This window comes from Fusarium redolens, assembly GCF_020744475.1.
Source record: "Fusarium redolens strain MPI-CAGE-AT-0023 chromosome Unknown BKA55scaffold_22, whole genome shotgun sequence".
In the NCBI taxonomy this organism is placed as follows: Eukaryota; Fungi; Ascomycota; class Sordariomycetes; order Hypocreales; family Nectriaceae; genus Fusarium; species Fusarium redolens.
The window spans coordinates 459,955-479,736 of record NW_025763685.1 but is presented as its reverse complement, the minus strand read 5'-3'; the positions used below and the strand labels follow the sequence as shown (position 1 = coordinate 479,736).

Here is a 19,782-nt window from a genome sequence, read left to right as displayed (position 1 = left end):
TGACTTCCCAACAATAAAAGTATTTTGTATTAGGATAATGGTCTATGAACATAATGTATTCAATCACGTTTGTTCAATATGTGTCTAATGTTCCTTGAGGACCTGTGATAAAAATACAAGCTACCCTAGAACTTCCAAGAACTGTGAGCTTTGAGCTATTTAATTGGCTTGTATTGCTACTGTATCCACACTGAGGATGAAATGCGTCATGGCAAAACACGGCAAAACACTGTCTACGCGTTGCAATGGTCCAATGAGCTTGTTTCGAAACCGTTTGACGCGTCTGGTCTGGATGTGCTACCGGCAGGATTACTTTATATCCCGGCCTGAATTATAAAGCAATCTCACCGTCGATTTCATCGCAGCAATTCATTTCTGTCTCACCCGCTGAATCACAACAGGATCGCCTAGACTCTCCTCTATGGTCCTCCATGCTGGCTTCCAGCGGACTGAGGACTTTATTCCCCTGACTGAACGGCGCCAAAGAACTGGACCGACCACGCCATGGAATCGACAATCTCCGCAGGCCAGGCACTTGGCGTAGTAAAAGAAAAGTCTGACACGGACGCGTCTTGCCCGTCTACACCAGGAATATGACCTCGGGAGGTCAAGGCTGCATGAGATGCTGGGAGTGCTGGATATGGTGGCTCAGAAGCCATGGTCGCGTCTCCTGGAAGATGTGTCAGTACCAGCTTGAATCAATGACATGGCGTGCACGTACTCCATCTCAGACCGCATTCCTTTAGCCCCTCCATCATGTCTCTCGCAATCCTAGCGCCCGTCGAGTTGACGCTCAGAGCTTCAAACACTCTCAAACAAGTCTCCGCATCATCAGAAATACCGGCGGCGTCGAAGCCATCCAATGCATCCCCCGTTTGCTGACTAAAGATGCTTGAGACCACCAAGATAGACCCTGCGCAGATCAAACATGAGATCATCTGCCACCATGGGAATTCTTGCACCAAGTCCTTCTCACACGAGATACAGTGCAGTAGGCGTGCTGTCTCCCGCGCCTCTGCAATGCATATCTTTTCATACATGCTAACAAGGGCCCAGTTTGCCTGGGTGAGTGCAATCTCAGCATCATCATCCTGATTGCGCATGATTGGGTAACAAAGGTATGGCCTGTGGATGAGAGCCCGGAGATGGTGATATTTGATAGCCAACATGCTTCGCTTCAATATGTTAGTAACGATCGGCGAGTATTTAGTTTTGGTAGAGATACATACCTGGCGTTTGAAGATGAAGGATTTGTCAAATGCATGTCCCAAGTCGAATCGCAACGTTCTAGGCAGCGATTGTTTCCACTGTATGAGTTTGAGGTCGAGTTCCTTAGTATTGAACAGATCACTAGTTAAATTCTGGCCCGCTCTCGGGCTATATAGGTCGCGCAGGACCTGACTGACAATCTTGGAGAAGGAGATAACTTCCAGATGGTAGTCACCAACAGAAGGCCCCTCAAACATTGTTGGAAATTCGTCGCCGTCCCAATCAATGTCCGAATCTCCAAGTCGGGAGGGCAGCGGAACATGGCAGTAGTCTTCATGGATCGCGGGGGGTCGACCAAGCTGCAGAGAGATCAGGCGATCTAGCACGTATATACAGTACCAGATTCGCCGTCGCCGCTCTATAAGTAATCTCCCTGGCCCTTTGAGCCTCTGGGGGTCGTTTTGCTCTACATGCAACCCAATGCTCTGGGCCATACGGACGGTTTGCCCCAATGTTGCCCAACAGCTGCGAGGTTAACTTTTCATAAGTGGACTGGCATCGGACTCAAACTTACCTGTCTGTTCTGCAGACTGCTAGTAGATAAAAGCATTGGGCCAGGAGCAGAGAGACGTGGTGAATTGACCTGTCTGTCCCTGCAGGCAGAGCTAACGAGAGCGCCTGAAGGAAATAAACTTCGTGACACTTGTTTGCTCCAATTTGTTCTCCTGGTAAGCTCGTATAGTAAGCCCCAATGGCACAAATGACATCTAGCTACAATGTGAGTCAAAACGAACCTTGGCTAACACAAAGGTAGCTAGTGACTTACATATCAGTGCCAGTCTGGTGTTATCCAAAGAACAGTCATCCGTTGAGTCCAAAGCTTGGTCAAGGGACCTCATAAACAGCGCCTGCGGGATGAAAGGAAACGCGAGATGCACAGTAGAGAAGTACACGTCGGCAAACACTTTAGCAGCTTCAGGACTCGGCAGCTCGACGACTCTACCAGGCATGACATTGACACTGGGGGACGCGATGTCGTCGACTTGCTCATAGCTGTCAACTCTTTGGTCAGAGTCGGAAGAACCTGGTTGGGCCTGCAGCACCCGCTTGACCAGGTTGAAGAAGCATACGTCGCTCACCTTGCCAAGATACCTCTCGGCCTGACTGACCTGCGGCCGAAAAGAAAGAGCATCAGAGCCAGTCAAGGTTGTCGATAGCCTCGTCGTCAGAGTTGAAGCATCGATACTGGATAAGGCTCTATCAGCGGCCTTCATACAAGCCAATACTGCAGATGCGTCTTTCCGATATTGCGGCGTCGGCAGCTTCGATACAACAAGGTCCAGTAACGACTCATACTGCCTGATAGCTTCACGTAGGTCTCCATGTCCTTGAACAGTACTGTCGAGCGAGCTGTCGTCGGTGGAGGCTTCCTGTCTCCGCTTGGCTCGTCCCCCAGCTGCGTAGACACAGTCATACCCATAGCCCTTACAGCGACTGCACTCAGGCCATTTTCCATCACACTAACACGCTCCTGATCAATAGGAAGCTCAAGGCAAAATACCGGGTCTGCTTGCCTTGGATTTCATGGACCGGCACTTATGACAGGCCTTGGCGACGCGCTTCCGCTTCAAGCCGACGTGGGGCACCGCCGGGTTTGAGACGTCTGCTGCGTCTTCCATATCATGCGAGTTTCAATTAATGATGCTCGTTTTTTGGCTTGATACAGCGGCTACAAGCCGGATACTTGTTCTTTTTGTTCCATGTGGGGTTATAAGCGGTATAGCCGCCCGATCCGAGTTATCCGATCATCCGTAGTTGTTGTTTCTCCGGTTGTATGGCGTGCACGGAGATTCTCATCAAAGGATATTACAAGCCATGACTTTCAATGCGTCTAATTGGATTTGAGTCTCATGCTTTACTGAAACAGGAAGCTAAAAGAGCGGCCCTGCCTGTTAAGCATACATCGTGACAGGTCGGATGCATTGAGCTTGAACTACGGATCCAGGCATTCTACATTTCTATTACATAAAAGTTCGAATTCTACATCATGCTCAATCCTACACATCCGGTTCTCCGACTTTGGTGTTCAGTACCGGCTGCAGCTGACATGCTACTGGTTTAACCCCCATCAGGAATGAGATCTCCATCATCAGATTGCTAGGTGGTTTTCTACTTGTAACGATGAACCTCCGCCTTGGGGCTGCTCAATTGTTGAGCAATGCTATTCTGTTTCCTTCTTCACTTCGGGACAGTTATACACTCAACTGCCTCTATTCCACCACGTAAACCATGCGCCTTGAACTAGTTCTTGAAGCAGATGCCAATGCGCACTCCTACCGGCCGGGGGATCGCGTACGGGGAGAGTTGCTGATCTGGGGCCACAGGCTCAAACAGTTATCAGAAATCACTGCCAAACTTCAATGTGGGTCTGCTCAAAAGCATGTTAAACTCTATGTGCATGGTGCTGAAGGCGGACGCACACAGGTAGACTAAGTTTCCACTCCAACAAGCGTCAAAGCGGTGGAACCTCTTCCTCTGCGTACACGGGCTCCCCATGCAACAAGTCAGATCATGTCGTACATACAGTAAATAGCCCACCCGAAACTCTGTGACTTATGCTAAATTGAGGGTAGCTATTTGAACAATCCAAGCAGATCAAACTTACCACGAAAAGCTCGACCTTCAACCCACCAAGTTACAAGCATGACGCCGACTACTACGCCCCCTTTGACTTCACCTTTCCGGTCAGCAGCTGCCAATGCCGTTGCCAGCTACCGCCGTCACTCGAGAGATCGTCGTCCGGACACAGAATCAAGGTCGAATATGCCATTATCGTGACGATCAGACAACGACTGCTCTGTCGAGTATCGAAAGTCAAAACTCTACGCCAAGTCATATCCTTCGAATCGGAGCCTTTGATCACCGTCTTACCAACTTCAAATATCGGGTCTCTCTCCGCTAGCAAGCTTTTCCCAAAGCTTTACAAGGGTGTGAACAACGGGGCTGTCTCTAGAGTCAGATCCGACGAGTGTCTGCCTCTATATGAGCCTACACTTCAACTCGAGGTCTTGCTTCCATCGCCACCTATCATAACCCCGGGACGTCCAACCCTAATACAATTGATCCTGCATACTCCACCAGAGCTTGTTGCCGGCGAGAACATCTACATCCGCAGCGTCGAAGCGCAGTTGGAGAGCTGTATAGAAGCCAAAGTCGGACTGGTCACAAAGACTGTGACCGAGACACAGCGCGGTTGGAACCTACAAGGTCTGTTTTGTGTTAACAGAGAACACTTTGACCTGAATCTGGGGGCGTGGGGACAATACCTTACCATGGATGCTTTGCCAACATGCAAATCGTGCGTGCTGGACACGACACATTCGCTTCACATCTCAGCGGGGATATGTATAGGTGGAAGCGAGAAGACTCAGGTATGTTTGACACGCTACGCCTTGTAGCAAATTTGGACCTCCCTGACGAAGCCCAGATTGTTGAGACATCGCTTGAAGTCATCATCATCGGCGCACCACCCAGCTATACTACAAACCCATCGGTATACGTTTAGTGGAGGAGGCATCGGTAAGCACCAGAGCTTATCGGTTGGACCAGGAGGTTCCTCTGTTTTTCTTAATGCTGTTTTTCGTTGGTGCAAGCCGAATAGGCATCAGGCATGCGAGCCGTTGGGGAGTAAGCGCTCATGGTTACGATCCGGTAATTGAGAGCACACAAACACGTAGCGATGTATATACCCCTTTTGCAATAAAACCATTTCAAGTTCATAGGCATCACAAGCTGTGACCTACGAGTGTTGCTTGCAGAGTTAAACCCAAGCTAGTCTTCCAGCCTACACTGAGTAGGACGAACGACAATTGTGCCACTGGCCTAGTTCACCGTAACTCGTATCTTCCACCCTTGAATTCCTAATTAAGCTTCTTGTGCTTTAATTTTACCAATTATGATCATGAATGTGCGCTCAGCATCCATTAGCGATGCGGATAGGCATGTCTGCGGCAACGCATCGTATTGGTATACTTGGTGAAAACAGCTTAAAATACACTAGAGCCTAGATCCCTCAGCTTGCATTCAAGGTACATTATATGTTCTTCAATAGGTCATTTCTAACTTTATCTCAACATACCTTGAGGTCTATGGCTCATTGTCTCCCTCTATATCCCCTTCCCATATCGTCAGACATGATGTACGGCTCAATGCCATTAAAGCCAGGGCCCAACCGACCCTGTTGGAGCATACCATTGCTCTGCATTGCGCCCACCTTTTGCAGGAGACACATTGTCAAGTCGTTGTACCCGGCATTGTAGCTGGACCATGTGAAGGGTGAGAGGGGAGTATCGGGAAACAGTGCATTTCCGTACATGTCGGCGGCTGCAGCGCCCTCAAAATCCAGATCATCACTCCCCGTGCTAAGACTCTGCAGCGGTAGATTCATGGCGCTCTGTGTGCCGAAATCGGCCCCATAATAGGGAAGTTCAATATCCGAGTCTTGCGATTCCGATATCGCAGTTTCATCGCAAGCCGATTCCTTGTCTCTTGCAAGGTTGGGCGTTGATGCAGCTTCAGATCTCTCATGTTCTTCCAGCTCGCGATACAGCTCCTCCATACTGTCCATATCTTCAGGGAAGACGGACTGGACTGGGAGATCAATCTCGCTGTTGGGTGGAACACAGCCCAGGATCTGCGCGACATGTTGGGCGACGGGTTGGCCGTGTTCATTGATCTGGGGCTCAGCCAACTTCCAAGGCTGCGAGTTCCTGACCATGCCGTACAGCTTGCAAACAGTTTCTATCAAGATATACTGGGACTGCTCCAGTACCTCGGCGTATCTAAACCTCTTGTTAGCGAAATGACGCAGAGGCCTGCGAGAGGTATATCACTTGCCCTTTCGGAGTCTGTTTAAAGGTAACCGTTCTCCTGGCGCTGGCTGTGCAAATCTTCTGATCGTCCTTGCACCTTCTGCAAGGGATTCTACCATCGCACTGTTATATGTATGAGCTTCATGTTCAGGTTTCTTTGAGTCGGTTTCTGATAGCTTACCTTGGTCTTCTTCATTCTGCATCTCACACATGCCTTGCGAACCTTCTTCTGCGGCTTGTCTGTCATGGACTCTTTCGTGCTAGTATTGCCATTCCTAGGTGAGGTCCTGGTGGATCTACGCTTGAAAGTATGGCAATGCTGCGCGATCGACTTGCCGATAGAAGCAGTGTCTTCTTCTACTCCCCCGCGGGAGCAAAAGCGCCGTCGGCCAGCCATGTCTATTGTAACGATTATATGAGATGGGGCGTAAGAAAAGAAACAATAATGGGGCCAAGCTGTATCTCTCAATAGAACACCAGCTTCTCCGCCACGTACACTGCTCTAGAGGGAACAATGGTTTATGTATAGCCCTCTTAAGTGGTACAGGGTGCTGTAACTTAGGGCTCAAAGCTGGTCGTCCTTTATAGTGGAATCATCCTCGCCCGAATTGGCCGTAGTTAGGTCTAGCAGGGAGCTTCTGGAGGGCGTTTGCGCCTATTGTGACTGCCGCCAGATCCGTTACTGAATACAGTATGCCACGCGACATGGAAATTCTTCCGAAAATTTTATTTTATGCATGAACGAGCCTTGTGACTCGCTTCCATTGCCCCATCGATGCAGCTATTCGTACCTTAGCCCCCTGCTTTCGCGGGGTTTGGAACGCCCTACAGCTCTTCCGTGCCAATGACTAATGCTTCCCCATGAAAGACCGGTCTGGATACTTTTACTCGGCCCGGTCGGATATCAAGAACAATCCAGAATGCCGCTAGCCCGTGGTTTCAGTATAATACCAGGCACTGCCGGTACTGCCGGTACAACCGAGAAGGATCTTGGAGGTTGGAACGAGTCACGACCATGCACTGTTGCATAATTGTTTGGTCATCTAGGATAAGTCGGCTTTCAGACTGAGAAGTGGAGGCTTGATCCTGGTCAAGCAAAGCTGTAGAGGAGCCGTCGGTTAATTAGTCGGCAGTTCAGAACGGAGCTGCATACTATAGTAAGCATTTCATCGACATTGAGAGATGACCAGACTGATGATTGTCAATATCAATGTCTCATTCTATGCCCCAGGTCGACATTTGCCATTACGGCTGAGTGTTGACCAGATTTCACGGGCATCAAAATGAACAGCCTCATACTGACGCCTGACATCATCTTTCAGCTCAAACTCCCGGCCTGGATTAAAGATAAAGCTACCCTAAAGCTTTTGCTGTCGACAGCTTGAAGCCAGCGCAAAGGTCGTTAGGAGGAAGTGAAGTATATGTAAATATAATGAGGGAAAAGAGTTCTGAAATGTGATTTCTTAGACAGCAGGTTCTGAGATAGTTCCACTGAACTAATGTCCCGTATTTGAACTCTGCTCTGCCTGTTTGCTTTAGGTCTTGACGCGCCATATCCACAATACCTATTCTGACGTCACGCGTTAACCCCGCGTTCCGAAATTACAATCAGCCCTCATCTCAACGCCTAACATCTTTCAGCTTAAACACCGATGATTCGTTCGTCTATTTTGAGGAACTACAGCCACAACGGTCAACGGTATCACCATTCTAAATCCGTGACATCACTTAACTAGACCGAATGGGGAACTCGAAACCAGTGGTCGGATATACAAAAAATTAATTGAACGGTCTGTCACTCGTGTATATGGTATAGCTCGTATTATTGCTATAAATATGTCAGCTTATGACCGTTCATCCAATGATTTTGCGGCTGTGCTACCGATCGTCACCTTGTGGAACGAGTTGAGCTGGCTACGCGCGGCCAGAGTTCTTTTTATAGTAACATGGTAATACGAGATAATATCTCCGCTCATCACGCTACAAAGAAAACATTTGTCTTTCCGCAAACCTTCTCCTGCCATCTGGATTCAATTCAACAGGCTCCTAAACTTAAAACCTTAATCATTTCCTCTTTGGTTCGATCCTATTTACTTGTAATTTCAGCATGCGCTTCCTTTCTCTAACCCCATTCTTTGCCCTGCCCGCTTTGCTGGTCGCGGGCCATCAGCCAAATGACGTACCGCCCGATCCATCATATTACGATGCCCCGACCGCCATAAAACACGGCCACGAAGCTCCCCTCAACGCGCAGAAGGTGCAGCAAGATCCATGGGAGAAGGGGCCATTAGTGCAACGTTGGAGACAGTGGGTTCGACGACAAGATACGGATTCGTCGGATGACGATAAAACCACGGAAACCAAATCGGAGACACAAAAGACCGAAGAGACTACGCAAGACGAACCAACGACGACGGAAGAAAAGACTACGACCGAAGATAAACCCACCACAACGGACGAGCCTACGTCAACGACCGAAGAGTCTACAACACAAGAAACAACTACCCAAGAATCCTCATCGACGGTCGAATCAACCTCCACCGAATCCTCGAGCGACTCGACCTCTACATCAAGCAGCAGCGTAACCGCAACCGAACCCGGCGCATCATGCTACAGCACAACAGTCTCAACCAGCGTAGTCTGCTCCATAACAACCGACGGTCGAACCGAAAGTGCATCATGCATCACCAACCGCATGACATCCAGCACATGCGCACCAGGTCTTTTCTGCGAGATCCATCCCGACTCTGGTGCGACTGTCTGCATGGAACAGCATAACGAGATTGGAACTGAGGGTATTGTTGTCGCGACCTTTTTCGGAGCGTGTATTGCAGGGTGTATGGCTGTTTTGGTGGGTATGTGTTTACGGGATAAGAGGCAGGAGAAGAAGTTTCAGAATATCCAGCGGGTTAGGACGTTGAAGCAGGCGAAGAGGGAGGAGAGAACGAATTTGATGGCTGGTACGACACCTTAGAGTGCATGTTAGATTCAGGCGAGCATGTGTTTTCTTCAACTTAATACCTGGAGTTCCCGGAGTTACTCGTCAAAGCAGTGCCAGTAATGATTTCGGGCGTTTGCTTGTCGGTCCCGTATTATGCATTGAACAATTTGACTGTAAGGAAATGCTTTCATATCTTTGAGCCCATCTCAGATCATGTGAAAGAAAGGGCCCGTTTAATACTTCTGTTCTTGAAATTCTGCCATCACCACTAGGCCGTTTCCTCCGGCTTCTGTCCAGTAACAACAAACCTGCGTGGCCAGTCAGCTCTATCAACTCATATCATCAGGGATACTCACACTTCCCAATAAGCATGAACCTTCAAATTCCTCATCTCAGCCCTAACCTCGGAAATAAACACCAAGATCTCCTCTTGACTCATACCAAGTCCCTGTCTCAGCAGAAAACTACTGATAGTCTCAAGGTTCCTCTCAATATTAGCAAGCGTCCAGAGTCCTATTTCTTTAAACTTCGGGTCCTTGGGCCAGGTGTTGGTAGGCCATTTAAAGGCCTTTCTCGTGACGTTGACAAAGCCTTGTTCTTTAAGACGCTTCTCGTGGTTGACTCCTTCGTCGAATGGTCGGCCGAGGGCCAAGGCGCCTTTGGCGGTTAGTTCATCCCATCGGTGTAAGGGAGAATTGGGCTTGAGGGTTCCGTCTTCTGATTTGGCGGGGAATGTTGGGTCGATGACTTCGAGCCAGCCCCCGGGTTCCAAGTTGCTTGACCTTGTTAGTGGGAGTGACAGATAGTGTATACAACATACTCATAGCATTGCCGGATAAGTTTGTCCCAGTCTGCTATGCTGCCGACCATCAAGCGAACAAAGATGTAGTCGAAGGGCTTAGTCCAAGTCCATTCCTTCTCGGCATCGTCGATCTCAAAGGTGCAGTTGGGAGGGACACTGAGACATCAATAAGACAGCGGCCCGTCTGGATTAAGGCTGAGACTCACAATTCTGGCTGTATAGGAGCTATATCGATACCAAAGACCTATTGTGTTCAGTAATATGCATGAGGCCAGTGGGGCCATTCATCTTACCTCAGCTTGAGGATGTTCGTCGGCTTCAACATCACATTAGCCTCTGATTCAACACGAGGATTGTCCCGACATACCAAACTCAACCGCCCAAATCCCTGTGCCCGTACCAACATCAAGGACTCGCTTGGCCGTATCAGCGTTGGGTGAAAAATACCTCTTGCCGCCAAATGTCAATAAGAGCTGGTGGTTCTGGAGATCTACCAAGTTGTTAAAATCCTCGAATCTGTCAATGTCATCTTAAACGGGCTTACCTAATCGTTCTGATTCATTCTGGGAGCACGTTAGCGAAGACATGGTATAACAAGGAATGGGAACTTATACCTGATCACTGGGGAGCCAGTATTCTGCCATTGTTGATTAGTTGGTGATACAACACTCGACCAAGTCCCCACTTACTCTCGTCTTTATGATATCCGCGACCATTGATCATATGGTACTCGTAAATACTGGAGCGCAAAGACGCAGTCGATAATTCATCATCAGTCTATTAGAGACACTGCGTCAGTTGGTGTACTCCGAATACAGGCGAGGTCAAGAACTTACAACTCCAATTGCTGAGTCGTCGTCAGCCGCTTCCTAATGTACCATGTCAATGCTTGCTCCACGGACCCTTCCGTTCCGCGTCCGACTCACAAGAAGAGCCTCTTCAGGGCTATCAGCGTTACGAGGAGGTGATTGCTCTGCAGCTGGCGACGAACTTTTAGATTTGTCATTCGCCATATTTCTGGATCGACCTTATGATGGTGATGGCCGTGCAGATAAAGAAGCTGAATGAAATGTCGAGAAGACGGGCGGGGTCGATGGCTTTTGAGATACGTTGGTTCTTGGCTGTTGGTCCGATCCTGGCATTTTATCCGCTCGTGGTCTGATTTGCGAATAAAACCTGAAGGAGCGAGGTATTTAAATGCCAAGTGCTGTGCCGGAAGCCAGCATATGCCACTGTATCATGTTCACGTCACGCACTATTGCAGATGAGTCTCTTGGCTCAAGCTTCAACTTCAAACATTTGTTGCCATGATGAGAGTCAATCCTTCAAGGAGACTTCTGGGGCCAGCAACCATTCAGAGTCGCAAACATTACGGATGAGATCGTTGGCGTACATATGTGAAGCACCCTGTGGAGGTATACCCAAAGGTGACTGCTCGTTCTGCGGGTGAATGTGAATGGCTGGACCAGTCAGAGTGGTGGATCTCTTGTCTTTTCTGCAAGGTTACATCCTCCGGTTGGACGCATTGGACACGTGGGGATGATAAGCCCGCATCTGCGAGACAGGGGAGGACCAACAGCAGCGAACTTCAGCACAGAAACAGGCGGGGTCGACAGCATACAGTGATCTGATACATGCTTTGCACAAAGTCGCGAGGTTCTCAAAAGGTACTAGCACTCTACATGGTCCATTTGAGGGATTACAATAGACTTAGTCTTGCGGCATAGAATTGCTCTCTCAATATTGACTGTACCTGTATCGACTATATGTACGTGGAACTAGCTAACTTCCCTATCATCCTCTTGATGTCCGTCTATCAGAAGCAGCTCTTTCACTGAACAAACCGACATATACAAGTCTAAAACTCAATAGCCCGCTTGAAAGGCTGACCATTATAATCCTTCTGATCATCAAAGTTCTCAGCGTTGACAGCAATGATCTTGACACCATTCTCATCAAGAAAAGGATATTCATTGTCCTTCCAAAAATCGGCAATCGCATTGCCCTGGATCATGATCACATACGCCGTTCCGCTAGACTCCCTAGCAAGAGCTTCACCCATACGGGGAAACAGCTTATCCTGCTCAGGGCCCTCGCCACATTCCTCAATCCAGTCAAGGTACTTGTTGTTGTCAAACACTTTGCCCCAGTAGTTGCCGTTGGTGACCTTTTGCTCGGCGAAGGCTTTGGCCTGTTCTTGTTTGGCGCCGGCGGTGTAGAAGATTGTGTTTTCGCCGACGCTGGCATTGTCGCGAATCCAGTCACGGATGGTCTGGACTGATGGGCAGTCTCGACGGTGCAAAGTGTTTGCCGGAGCTCCCAGGACTGTGACTGGGGCGACGAAGGCGAGGGTGAGGGAGATGATGTTTGAGAGTCTCATTTTGGCTGTGTTGGGAGTTGAGGATGGGTGAAATTGAGTATTGTGGTATGAAAGGGAATGAAACGAGAGACTGTGATGCTGCTTGAGTGCTTTGTGGATCTGACGGAGGTTGGAATAAAGCGGTCTGGGACCGTCTTTATACTATTGTCAAGGAACGCATCTGGGAGACAGACAAGATGGAGCCTTGATTGAGATGCTCCTAAGCGGCCAAGCATCCCACCTGGGCACCATCCAGAGTTTCCTCGCATCCTTTCAAGTCTCCAGCTCATCAGCGATGACCATATTGGTCTGACCGCAGTCGCTCAAAAGTCCCTCTATCAGGATCGAGATCGTTAATCAGAAGGAACTCGTTGCAGTCTGAGGCAGATGCCATCACAATCACTATCACACTCGCGATGATTATGGATCAACATGGTAACCGTCAGCATAAGTGGAATCGCGAGAAGTCAGCCTCGGGATGCCAAGTCGGTGGAATAATACCCGATGCAAGGAGCAAGCCAAACGGAAGACTAATTTAGCACCCGAAGGACCGATGTCAGCTCAGCTATGTAGATCTCTCAACTGCCGCCCGCGTCTAAATGGCCGATGGCGGGGTACGCAAAATCACAGCCTCGATGCCTCGCCGTCAATGACGTTTTTACTAGAAATTTGATTACTGCCGATCATCAAATCTCACGTAAGAAATGTACAGCCTCATGTGATGCAGGACGGGATCTTGCCACATGCCATGACAAACGAAAAATAACGTCGATCATAAAAAGTTCCGAAGGATGAGAACGGCAAAGGGCGTACTCAGACTTTGCATCTCACTACAGCTCCTCACCAAGAACTTATCACTTCACGTCGCGAATATGGCAGACACGCTCAAAGATCAGCTCATCACTTTGGCTTCGACCGGAGATGCCGACAAAATGATAACCCTCCTGTCAACAAACAAAGAAGCCCCGTCACAAGAGACTATCCAGGAGGTGCTGACGGCAGCTGCAAAAAGTTCCCAGTTTGATGCTGTCCGCTTCCTTTTGGCAAAATATCGCTCGATCCCTCTCAACGAGGAAATCGTCCGAGCAGCAGTCAACACAGGTTCAATCCCGCTTATGCAGGCCCTCGTCACCAAGGATCCATCTGTGATCAACATGCAGTTCGACATGCGGGGAACACCTCTTGTTGTTGCCTGCATGGGTCGACAGCACATTGACTTCCTTCGATTCCTTCTTGAGGCTGGAGCAGACCCCAACCAAGACCCGGATGCAGCTGCATATCCGCTTGCATTGGTTGCAGGCCTGTACAAGGACACTGCGGCGATCGACCTGCTCTTGCAGTATGGTGCTAAGATTGAGCAGTCAGGTGCACTTGGTGCTGCAGCGAGGCGCGGCAATGAGCCTATGATGCGGTACCTGCTGGATAAAGGTGCTCGGCCTGAAAGCGATGCCACTTCTACGGGAGCTGGTGCATCGCCTCTTCACGTGGCTGTCAAGGCTGGACATGTCGGTGTAGCTAGAATCTTGATGCAGCATGGAGCTGATCCCAATGCTACTGATGCTAGTGGTACTTCGGCTATTGAGCTTGCTAAGCAGTTGCAGCAGGAGGGCAAGGCTACGTCAGAGATGGTGGAGGCTCTAGAGGGCAAGTAGAATGTTAAGCCGTCAACAGAGTAGTCAGAAACACGTATGCACGGTCAATAATGGACATATCATTCAAGCCCTATAATTAGCTTCCTAATTGCCTCATTTGACCCATAAGCTGGAACGACGATCAACGTCATACTGATGTCTGCACAGCCTGATCGACTTCAGCTGTAAGCGCCAAGCAATCATCTGGTCCATTTATGCTGGTCCTCCGACATGCAGGTCTCTAACGAGTCATTTTACAATAGTCTCATGACTCAGTACCAAAGGAATCGAGATGGAAGTCTGCAGAGAAATGTAACAAAATCTCTCCCGACAAAAGTCCTTCCTGCGATGCTCAATACCCAAATATGAATGAGGCTATACGCTCACCAGTGGAGACAAAGCACCATCATCCCATTGGTTTATCGGCTCGTAAGGCGTACAGATCACCCGGTGTGCCTAGGATCGTCGTCTTACACGCCGAAGGATTACGTCGGAGCATTTGGTACGCTTACTGTAGCGGGCCGATCCATCTCCAATGCTACTAAACTTTAACCCCACGCGGCTCAGGGCCGATGAACTTTTGAACTACGCTAGACCCCACGTGGTGATCAGGCGTCTAAACGTCAGAGGTGATCCTTCTTGTAAGCAGCTGTAAGACATATGAGTGGGTAGTTGGGGGCCAGCAGCCTGCTTGAGCCTCGGGCGTGCGAGTCGGGAGGAGAAGACGATGATGCTGGCGATATCTTGATTGTCACATCCTATGGATTCAACGAGAGTCATCATGGTTGATCTTTTGGAAAGCGGTTTGCGATGCCTCTGTCAGCAGGTGTTTTGCGTGTTGATCGATTGCATAATCTGACAAATGGACAAACGGAAACGACGAGGTCGATGGATATAACTGAGCAGTATATAGAGGTCAGGTCGTTCGACTCTTGAGAATCACAACAGACATGATTCAGAAAGCACTTTACCTTCACACATTTAGAGCCAGAAATCTCGTCTCAAATCCCAAACCTTATCCCTCATACACTACAGATACTGCATATACATATTAAACCAAGGCAAACAGCACAGTACAAAAGCTCATCAACTCCAAGTACCGTCACACCTCTTTACCAACAATCCAACATGAAGTTCACAACCATCCTCTCCATCACCTCCCTCCTCGGCCTCGGCAACTCAGCCGCCATCCACATGAGCCGCAACCCCTCCTCCTCCCTCTCAACCCGCCAAGACCCAGCATGGTCTTTCAGTGTCTATCAAAGCAGCGAGAGATGCACCGGTGCCCGCGACACCTACAGCGGTGACGGAACTCAGGAATGTACTCAAGGAATCCGCAACGGGTCCTTTGGTTCTTACACAACTGGAGAAATCAGCGACAAGTGCTCGGTGTACATTTACAATAATGATAACTGTGATGATGGGGGTATTATTGACATCTTGACGAGTGCTGATTCGGAGGGTTGTTTGCAGCCTCAGCTTGAAGTCACTGGCGTGGCTAGCTTCAGAGCGCAGTGCGGTTGAGGAGTCATCGGGAACTATTGATCTGGTCTTATACTACACTATGCAGATAACATTGATGAGTCGCTGAATGAAATTCTAATATCGCCTCTGCTATTCCATCCGTTTCGGATGAGGCAGTCTCCAATGTCCCATGTGATGAACTCCCTCGAGATCAATGTCTCAGATGCCAACTGCAGCGGTTGCCAGGATGGCCGAAAGTGCTGCCTCCAGAAGACCTACCCATTCTGTTGCAGCTGTTGAATCATAGCTGTCACATCTTGGCTCGGAAAGATACTTGAGGTATGTTATATGTTTAAGAGACTGGAAATAATGATAGCATCTGATCGACTGGACAGTAGCTTACTCAAATAACCCTCCGAGTTATCTAGGAAACACAGCTGAGGAAGCTCCGCTTTGATGGCAAATAACAAATATTTATACGTTTCGCATCGCGATATCAAGCGCGCATCTCCTTTGTTTCGTGCCATCTGTGAGGCAAGCGTGAGGGATAAATCGGGTAACCGGCTGAAGAGACGCCCGTTACCATGCAGCCGTAGCCCACAAAGACCATGATGGCACCAACAGAGAACCATTCTCCCCGCCAGAGAGCAATGATGTGGATTGAAATCATGGCCAAGAAAGATGTGATGGTGATGATGAGAGACCAAATTGCTGGCCCTGTAGGGCTCGTGCTGAGTTCCGAAACTCCCTCGAAGGTACAGAAGAAACTTGATGTGACCAGCCCAGACAACTCCGCGCCTGATACTAGAAGGTCGCTCTCCTCGTCCTTGACTAGGTCCGTCTTGACGGTGGAGGTCCCTGGATTAGAACAATCAAGTTTAGCCTCGTCTGAGACTTGATGAATCCGCTGTTGGTTCTCAGTCTTGGACAAGAATGGCTGGACCTGCTCAGTCTTACTGGAGCCATTATGGGATATTGTCGGCTCCTTGCAGAATTGGACCTGCTCTCTATCGCTGAAGACGTTTGGGAAGTCGGCCGTTTCCTCGATTCACCGCGCCGACGTTCCTCTGCTCTGCGACGGGGCAAGTGACTCTAAGACACCAATTGACGTTCCCACACTTCAGCGGGCATCCCTTCTCTGCTTTTTCAGATTGGAACTTGTAGCAGTATTGAATCTGCATTAGCGCCTCTTTGATGGCGACGGCCGAGTTTCCTTTGAGGTATGCAACCGCAAGGACTCTGCTCACAGCGTCTGAAGCAGTCGACCTAGAGACAATACCGTCGACAACCTCAGCGTGGACGCCGCCGCATAGACGGATCATGCTCGTCAGATGGAGACCGAGACGCATGTTGTGTTGGCAAGGCGGCTCCGAGAGGAATCGAGACATGAGCCAGATATCGGGTGATTAGTTCCCGTATGCCATGGTTCTGGCGAGCCATTTTTGAGATCTTTATCGGAGGATTTGTGCGAGACTATTTGTTTATGAATGGTGAAAGTTCGTAGATATCCAGACATTCCACGAAGTCTCCTTCTCCCACCCATGCTTGCTTTTAGGTATTTATAACAAGTGAGTGGCCATAACTGCTTCAACCGCCTGAAAAGGTACTACTAAGTAGCTGTTATAGAGTCCCATCTGCTGCCTCGTAAGCTGATTTCAATCGGGTGACAATTCGCTGATTGCAAAACGCCATACCAACGCCTCAACAGTATTGCACTATCAAGAACCAATAACTTCCAGCTTGCATAACATACCTTACAGTAATAAATCTTACTATTTAACTTATAGCATAAATAATAAGCACCACTAAATAGTGTTACATAGACTAACTATTTAAAATTAAGTTTATTACAATCTTTTTAAATTATATATAAATTTCTAACAATATTATAAATATTTACTACATGTTAAGAAGTATCGCTATGGAGGATATATTACGAGGTTACCCTAAAGCCCCTAATAAGAATTTATCAAGCCGAGGTACTACCCTACCTACTGTTCTCTCGTCCACTCATTGCGAGGCGAAGTCCCCTCCGACGGTGACAGTCCATCGTGATAGTGATACTCATGCATATTCCCCTCACCCACCAACTCAGCTGGCGGACCCGCCTCAGCGCCACCAGTAACCTGAAATTCATTCTTGGGAGTCGTCCTCTGATGCATATCAGGCGATCGATGCTCACTCGTCAGTTCAGACGGCGGACTCGCAGGCCACGTCTGCCCTCCGCTATAAGACGGAGCTACAGGGGACACCCAACCAGTTGGACCACTGACAGCCATATCATGCCGCGGTGGTGGTGGTGGCGCCGCCACACCGTGATTCTGGCTGTAGTACTTCCGACGCCGGTAGATAAGGACGCCAAATCCTACCAGCGCAAGGATGAACGCCACACCGCACCCAACGGCAATTCCCGCTATTGCTCCAGTGCTGAGTCCTGAAGATGGCTTGCTCGTGTGAGATGGCGGCGCAGTCTTTTTGGTGCCTGTATCAGTTGCGCGTGTTGCAGTCCTTGTCCCAGACGCAGCCGTCCTCTCCATCTGCACAGCCAAGTCTGGAGCGTCAAATCCGCTGACGGGCGTTGTCTTGGTCGCGCCACCAGCGGAACTGCCCCCAACAGCCGTTCGGATGTCAATGGGCACAATGTAGGTTGTCAGGTTGGGCTGATACATTGCCCAGATTGCATCGTCTTTGTTCTGCTTGCCCAGGTTCATGTTGTGTGTGCCCTGGATAATCGGCACGTCGCAAACTTTGTCTGTGGCGTTGGAGTAGGTGCCTCCTATGACGAGCATTTGCGCATCGTCGACTACGTTGCAGCTCATCATGCTCTTGGGAAAGGCTCCGGTGCCGTTGCGGTAGGTTGGGTATGGGCCTCTGATCCATTGGAAGCTCGGGATGGTGAGGATGTAGATATCATCATAGCCTGTTGTATCTGGCGGGAAACCTCCGCCGCCATAGATGTAACTGGAAGAATTAGCTTTCAAACATACCATTTCGTCAGTTTTACTTACATATTGTAGCTTGAATGATCTTTCGCCCAGGTCGCACCGCCGCAGAAGCGACGTCTTTTGTTGGGGGTATTCCCTGATGTCTTTTGCGTATACCATTTCGCATTCGCAACATCAAACAGGAAAATCTCATTCAAAGGCTGAGGCGTCAAGGTTCCATTGCCATATAAGTCTTGAGCGCCCCCAAAGTATACCAACATTCCGCCATCTCCAACTGGAATAAATACCATAGCTCCCTCTGCTCGTCCTGTATCATCCGGCCCTGTCATATTACTCCAAGTATTCGAATCCATCTCATACTTGATCAAGCCATTTGAGGCTCTCGGCGGACCCGACCAGCCTTCAATAGATGCATTACTTAGCCAGCCCCCGTAGTAGTACGCTTCCCCTCTTGACGAGATCGAAACACCAGCTCCATAGCTAGCTGCTTGGACTTCCCGCGGGGGAGATCCAAACGACACCCATTGATTGTAGAGGATATCGTAGCTGTAGAGATCGAAGGGGAGAGGAGGAGAGCTATAGGATTCGCCGCCGTAAAGATAAAGTCGTTTATTGACTGAGTCTTCCCATAAAATGCCTCCGTTGACGCTGGGAATCGTGTCGTTCTTGGAAAGGTTGGCGTAAAACGGGGGCATTCCGCCGCTGTTTACGGCGTCGAGGTCATTGAAGGAGAGGAATGTGTCTGCGATTGTGTTAATACACTCTTGGAATTGTAGGCATCGGTACTAACTGGTCAGGTTATTCGTCGCATCCTGGTAGTTGATCAAACCACCATCGATGTATAGCTTTCGATCCACTACGGCTGACTGATGACCCCATCTCCGACAAAAGTTCTTGACTGGATCATTTTGCCCAAGAGAGGTGCTGAAGAGGAGCCATAAAAGGAGCAGAAAAGTTGGAAATGTCCGCGAAAGGTTTGTTAGAGCATCCATGGCACCGTGGTACTGATGAAACATAAATGGGGTGTCTGAAATGCTTACTACCAAAGGCTGAGAGGATGCGACAGCCTTTACTTCACCCACTGGAGAAGAGTCCTATAAGTAGTACGATACAAATAAACCGCAGTTTACTAAACTGGACCCCAGAGGGGAAATGGGTGCAGCTGGCATATTCCCAATGAAGAACGTAGATGTGACGACGGGTTGAAAATCAGGCATCACACCCAAGAAAGAATATTGTCAATAGTTCTATCTGAGATGCATTAGCGCGGTGAGTTATCCGTAGACAAGGCTCTCTCCAGGTCGAGCCTCAATTGTGGTGGTGAGTATTCGTCTCATCACACTGTGACGGCAAGACAACCTGGTAATAAATTAGTCTGGAACTGCAACAGTGTGACAATCTATGGAGGGCTGAATGGCCACCCAAACTCCGGGCTCGCACACTGCAGTGGAACTCCAGGTACAGGATGCCTTGTTCTGGGCCCGGTGAGGCTCTACTGCAAGGGCTAGATCACGCCAGCTGTCAACCTGCTGCATGAGAGTGGCCTCAAGCTGAACAACC

The 19,782-nt window shown here is 49.1% G+C and overlaps 11 protein-coding genes across 11 annotated transcripts; 4 read left to right on the top strand and 7 right to left on the bottom strand.

Moving 5' to 3' along the window:
* Positions 1-225: 225 nt before the first annotated feature.
* On the bottom strand, positions 226-2,917 carry BKA55DRAFT_654583 (fungal-specific transcription factor domain-containing protein). Its single transcript, XM_046197399.1, has 6 exons — positions 2,784-2,917; positions 2,036-2,729; positions 1,784-1,976; positions 1,230-1,734; positions 722-1,175; positions 226-670 (listed from the first exon to the last, which is right to left on the bottom strand). Exons 1-6 carry the CDS (start codon positions 2,886-2,888, stop codon positions 459-461), a joined length of 2,163 nt encoding a protein of 720 aa, XP_046043212.1. The 5' UTR covers positions 2,889-2,917; the 3' UTR covers positions 226-458.
* A 581-nt stretch (positions 2,918-3,498) lies between these two features.
* On the top strand, positions 3,499-4,774 carry BKA55DRAFT_598788 (uncharacterized protein; the record flags this gene model as incomplete). Its single annotated transcript, XM_046196287.1, has 4 exons — positions 3,499-3,631; positions 3,694-3,794; positions 3,843-4,640; positions 4,697-4,774. 4 exons carry the CDS (start codon positions 3,499-3,501, stop codon positions 4,772-4,774), a joined length of 1,110 nt encoding a protein of 369 aa, XP_046043211.1.
* A 585-nt stretch (positions 4,775-5,359) lies between these two features.
* Positions 5,360-6,477, bottom strand: BKA55DRAFT_625775 (uncharacterized protein; the record flags this gene model as incomplete). The annotated part of the gene is made up of 3 exons (XM_046196841.1): positions 5,360-6,050; positions 6,106-6,203; positions 6,262-6,477. 3 exons carry the CDS (start codon positions 6,475-6,477, stop codon positions 5,363-5,365), a joined length of 1,002 nt encoding a protein of 333 aa, XP_046043210.1.
* Positions 6,478-8,187: 1,710 nt separating this feature from the next.
* On the top strand, positions 8,188-9,054 carry BKA55DRAFT_545266 (uncharacterized protein; the record flags this gene model as incomplete). The annotated part of the gene is made up of 1 exon (XM_046190797.1): positions 8,188-9,054. The coding sequence occupies one exon, from the start codon at positions 8,188-8,190 to the stop codon at positions 9,052-9,054; it is 867 nt and encodes a 288-aa protein (XP_046043209.1).
* A 235-nt stretch (positions 9,055-9,289) lies between these two features.
* On the bottom strand, positions 9,290-10,836 carry BKA55DRAFT_696505 (S-adenosyl-L-methionine-dependent methyltransferase; the record flags this gene model as incomplete). The annotated part of the gene is made up of 11 exons (XM_046200268.1): positions 9,290-9,329; positions 9,378-9,797; positions 9,842-9,979; positions 10,030-10,067; positions 10,117-10,139; positions 10,191-10,313; positions 10,368-10,386; positions 10,438-10,460; positions 10,513-10,600; positions 10,660-10,692; positions 10,750-10,836. 11 exons carry the CDS (start codon positions 10,834-10,836, stop codon positions 9,290-9,292), a joined length of 1,032 nt encoding a protein of 343 aa, XP_046043208.1.
* An 845-nt stretch (positions 10,837-11,681) lies between these two features.
* On the bottom strand, positions 11,682-12,203 carry BKA55DRAFT_696504 (uncharacterized protein; the record flags this gene model as incomplete). The annotated part of the gene is made up of 1 exon (XM_046200267.1): positions 11,682-12,203. One exon carries the CDS (start codon positions 12,201-12,203, stop codon positions 11,682-11,684), a length of 522 nt encoding a protein of 173 aa, XP_046043207.1.
* An 851-nt stretch (positions 12,204-13,054) lies between these two features.
* BKA55DRAFT_525769 (ankyrin repeat-containing domain protein) lies at positions 13,055-13,834 on the top strand (the record flags this gene model as incomplete). Its single annotated transcript, XM_046188781.1, has 1 exon — positions 13,055-13,834. The coding sequence occupies one exon, from the start codon at positions 13,055-13,057 to the stop codon at positions 13,832-13,834; it is 780 nt and encodes a 259-aa protein (XP_046043206.1).
* A 1,107-nt stretch (positions 13,835-14,941) lies between these two features.
* Positions 14,942-15,337, top strand: BKA55DRAFT_545262 (uncharacterized protein; the record flags this gene model as incomplete). Its single annotated transcript, XM_046190796.1, has 1 exon — positions 14,942-15,337. One exon carries the CDS (start codon positions 14,942-14,944, stop codon positions 15,335-15,337), a length of 396 nt encoding a protein of 131 aa, XP_046043205.1.
* Positions 15,338-15,773: 436 nt separating this feature from the next.
* BKA55DRAFT_696501 (uncharacterized protein) lies at positions 15,774-16,243 on the bottom strand (the record flags this gene model as incomplete). The annotated part of the gene is made up of 2 exons (XM_046200266.1): positions 15,774-16,184; positions 16,235-16,243. The coding sequence occupies 2 exons, from the start codon at positions 16,241-16,243 to the stop codon at positions 15,774-15,776; spliced, it is 420 nt and encodes a 139-aa protein (XP_046043204.1).
* A 41-nt stretch (positions 16,244-16,284) lies between these two features.
* BKA55DRAFT_696500 (uncharacterized protein) lies at positions 16,285-16,626 on the bottom strand (the record flags this gene model as incomplete). The annotated part of the gene is made up of 1 exon (XM_046200265.1): positions 16,285-16,626. One exon carries the CDS (start codon positions 16,624-16,626, stop codon positions 16,285-16,287), a length of 342 nt encoding a protein of 113 aa, XP_046043203.1.
* A 642-nt stretch (positions 16,627-17,268) lies between these two features.
* Positions 17,269-19,214, bottom strand: BKA55DRAFT_696499 (uncharacterized protein; the record flags this gene model as incomplete). Its single annotated transcript, XM_046200264.1, has 3 exons — positions 17,269-18,238; positions 18,286-18,964; positions 19,013-19,214. The coding sequence occupies 3 exons, from the start codon at positions 19,212-19,214 to the stop codon at positions 17,269-17,271; spliced, it is 1,851 nt and encodes a 616-aa protein (XP_046043202.1).
* Positions 19,215-19,782: the final 568 nt, after the last annotated feature.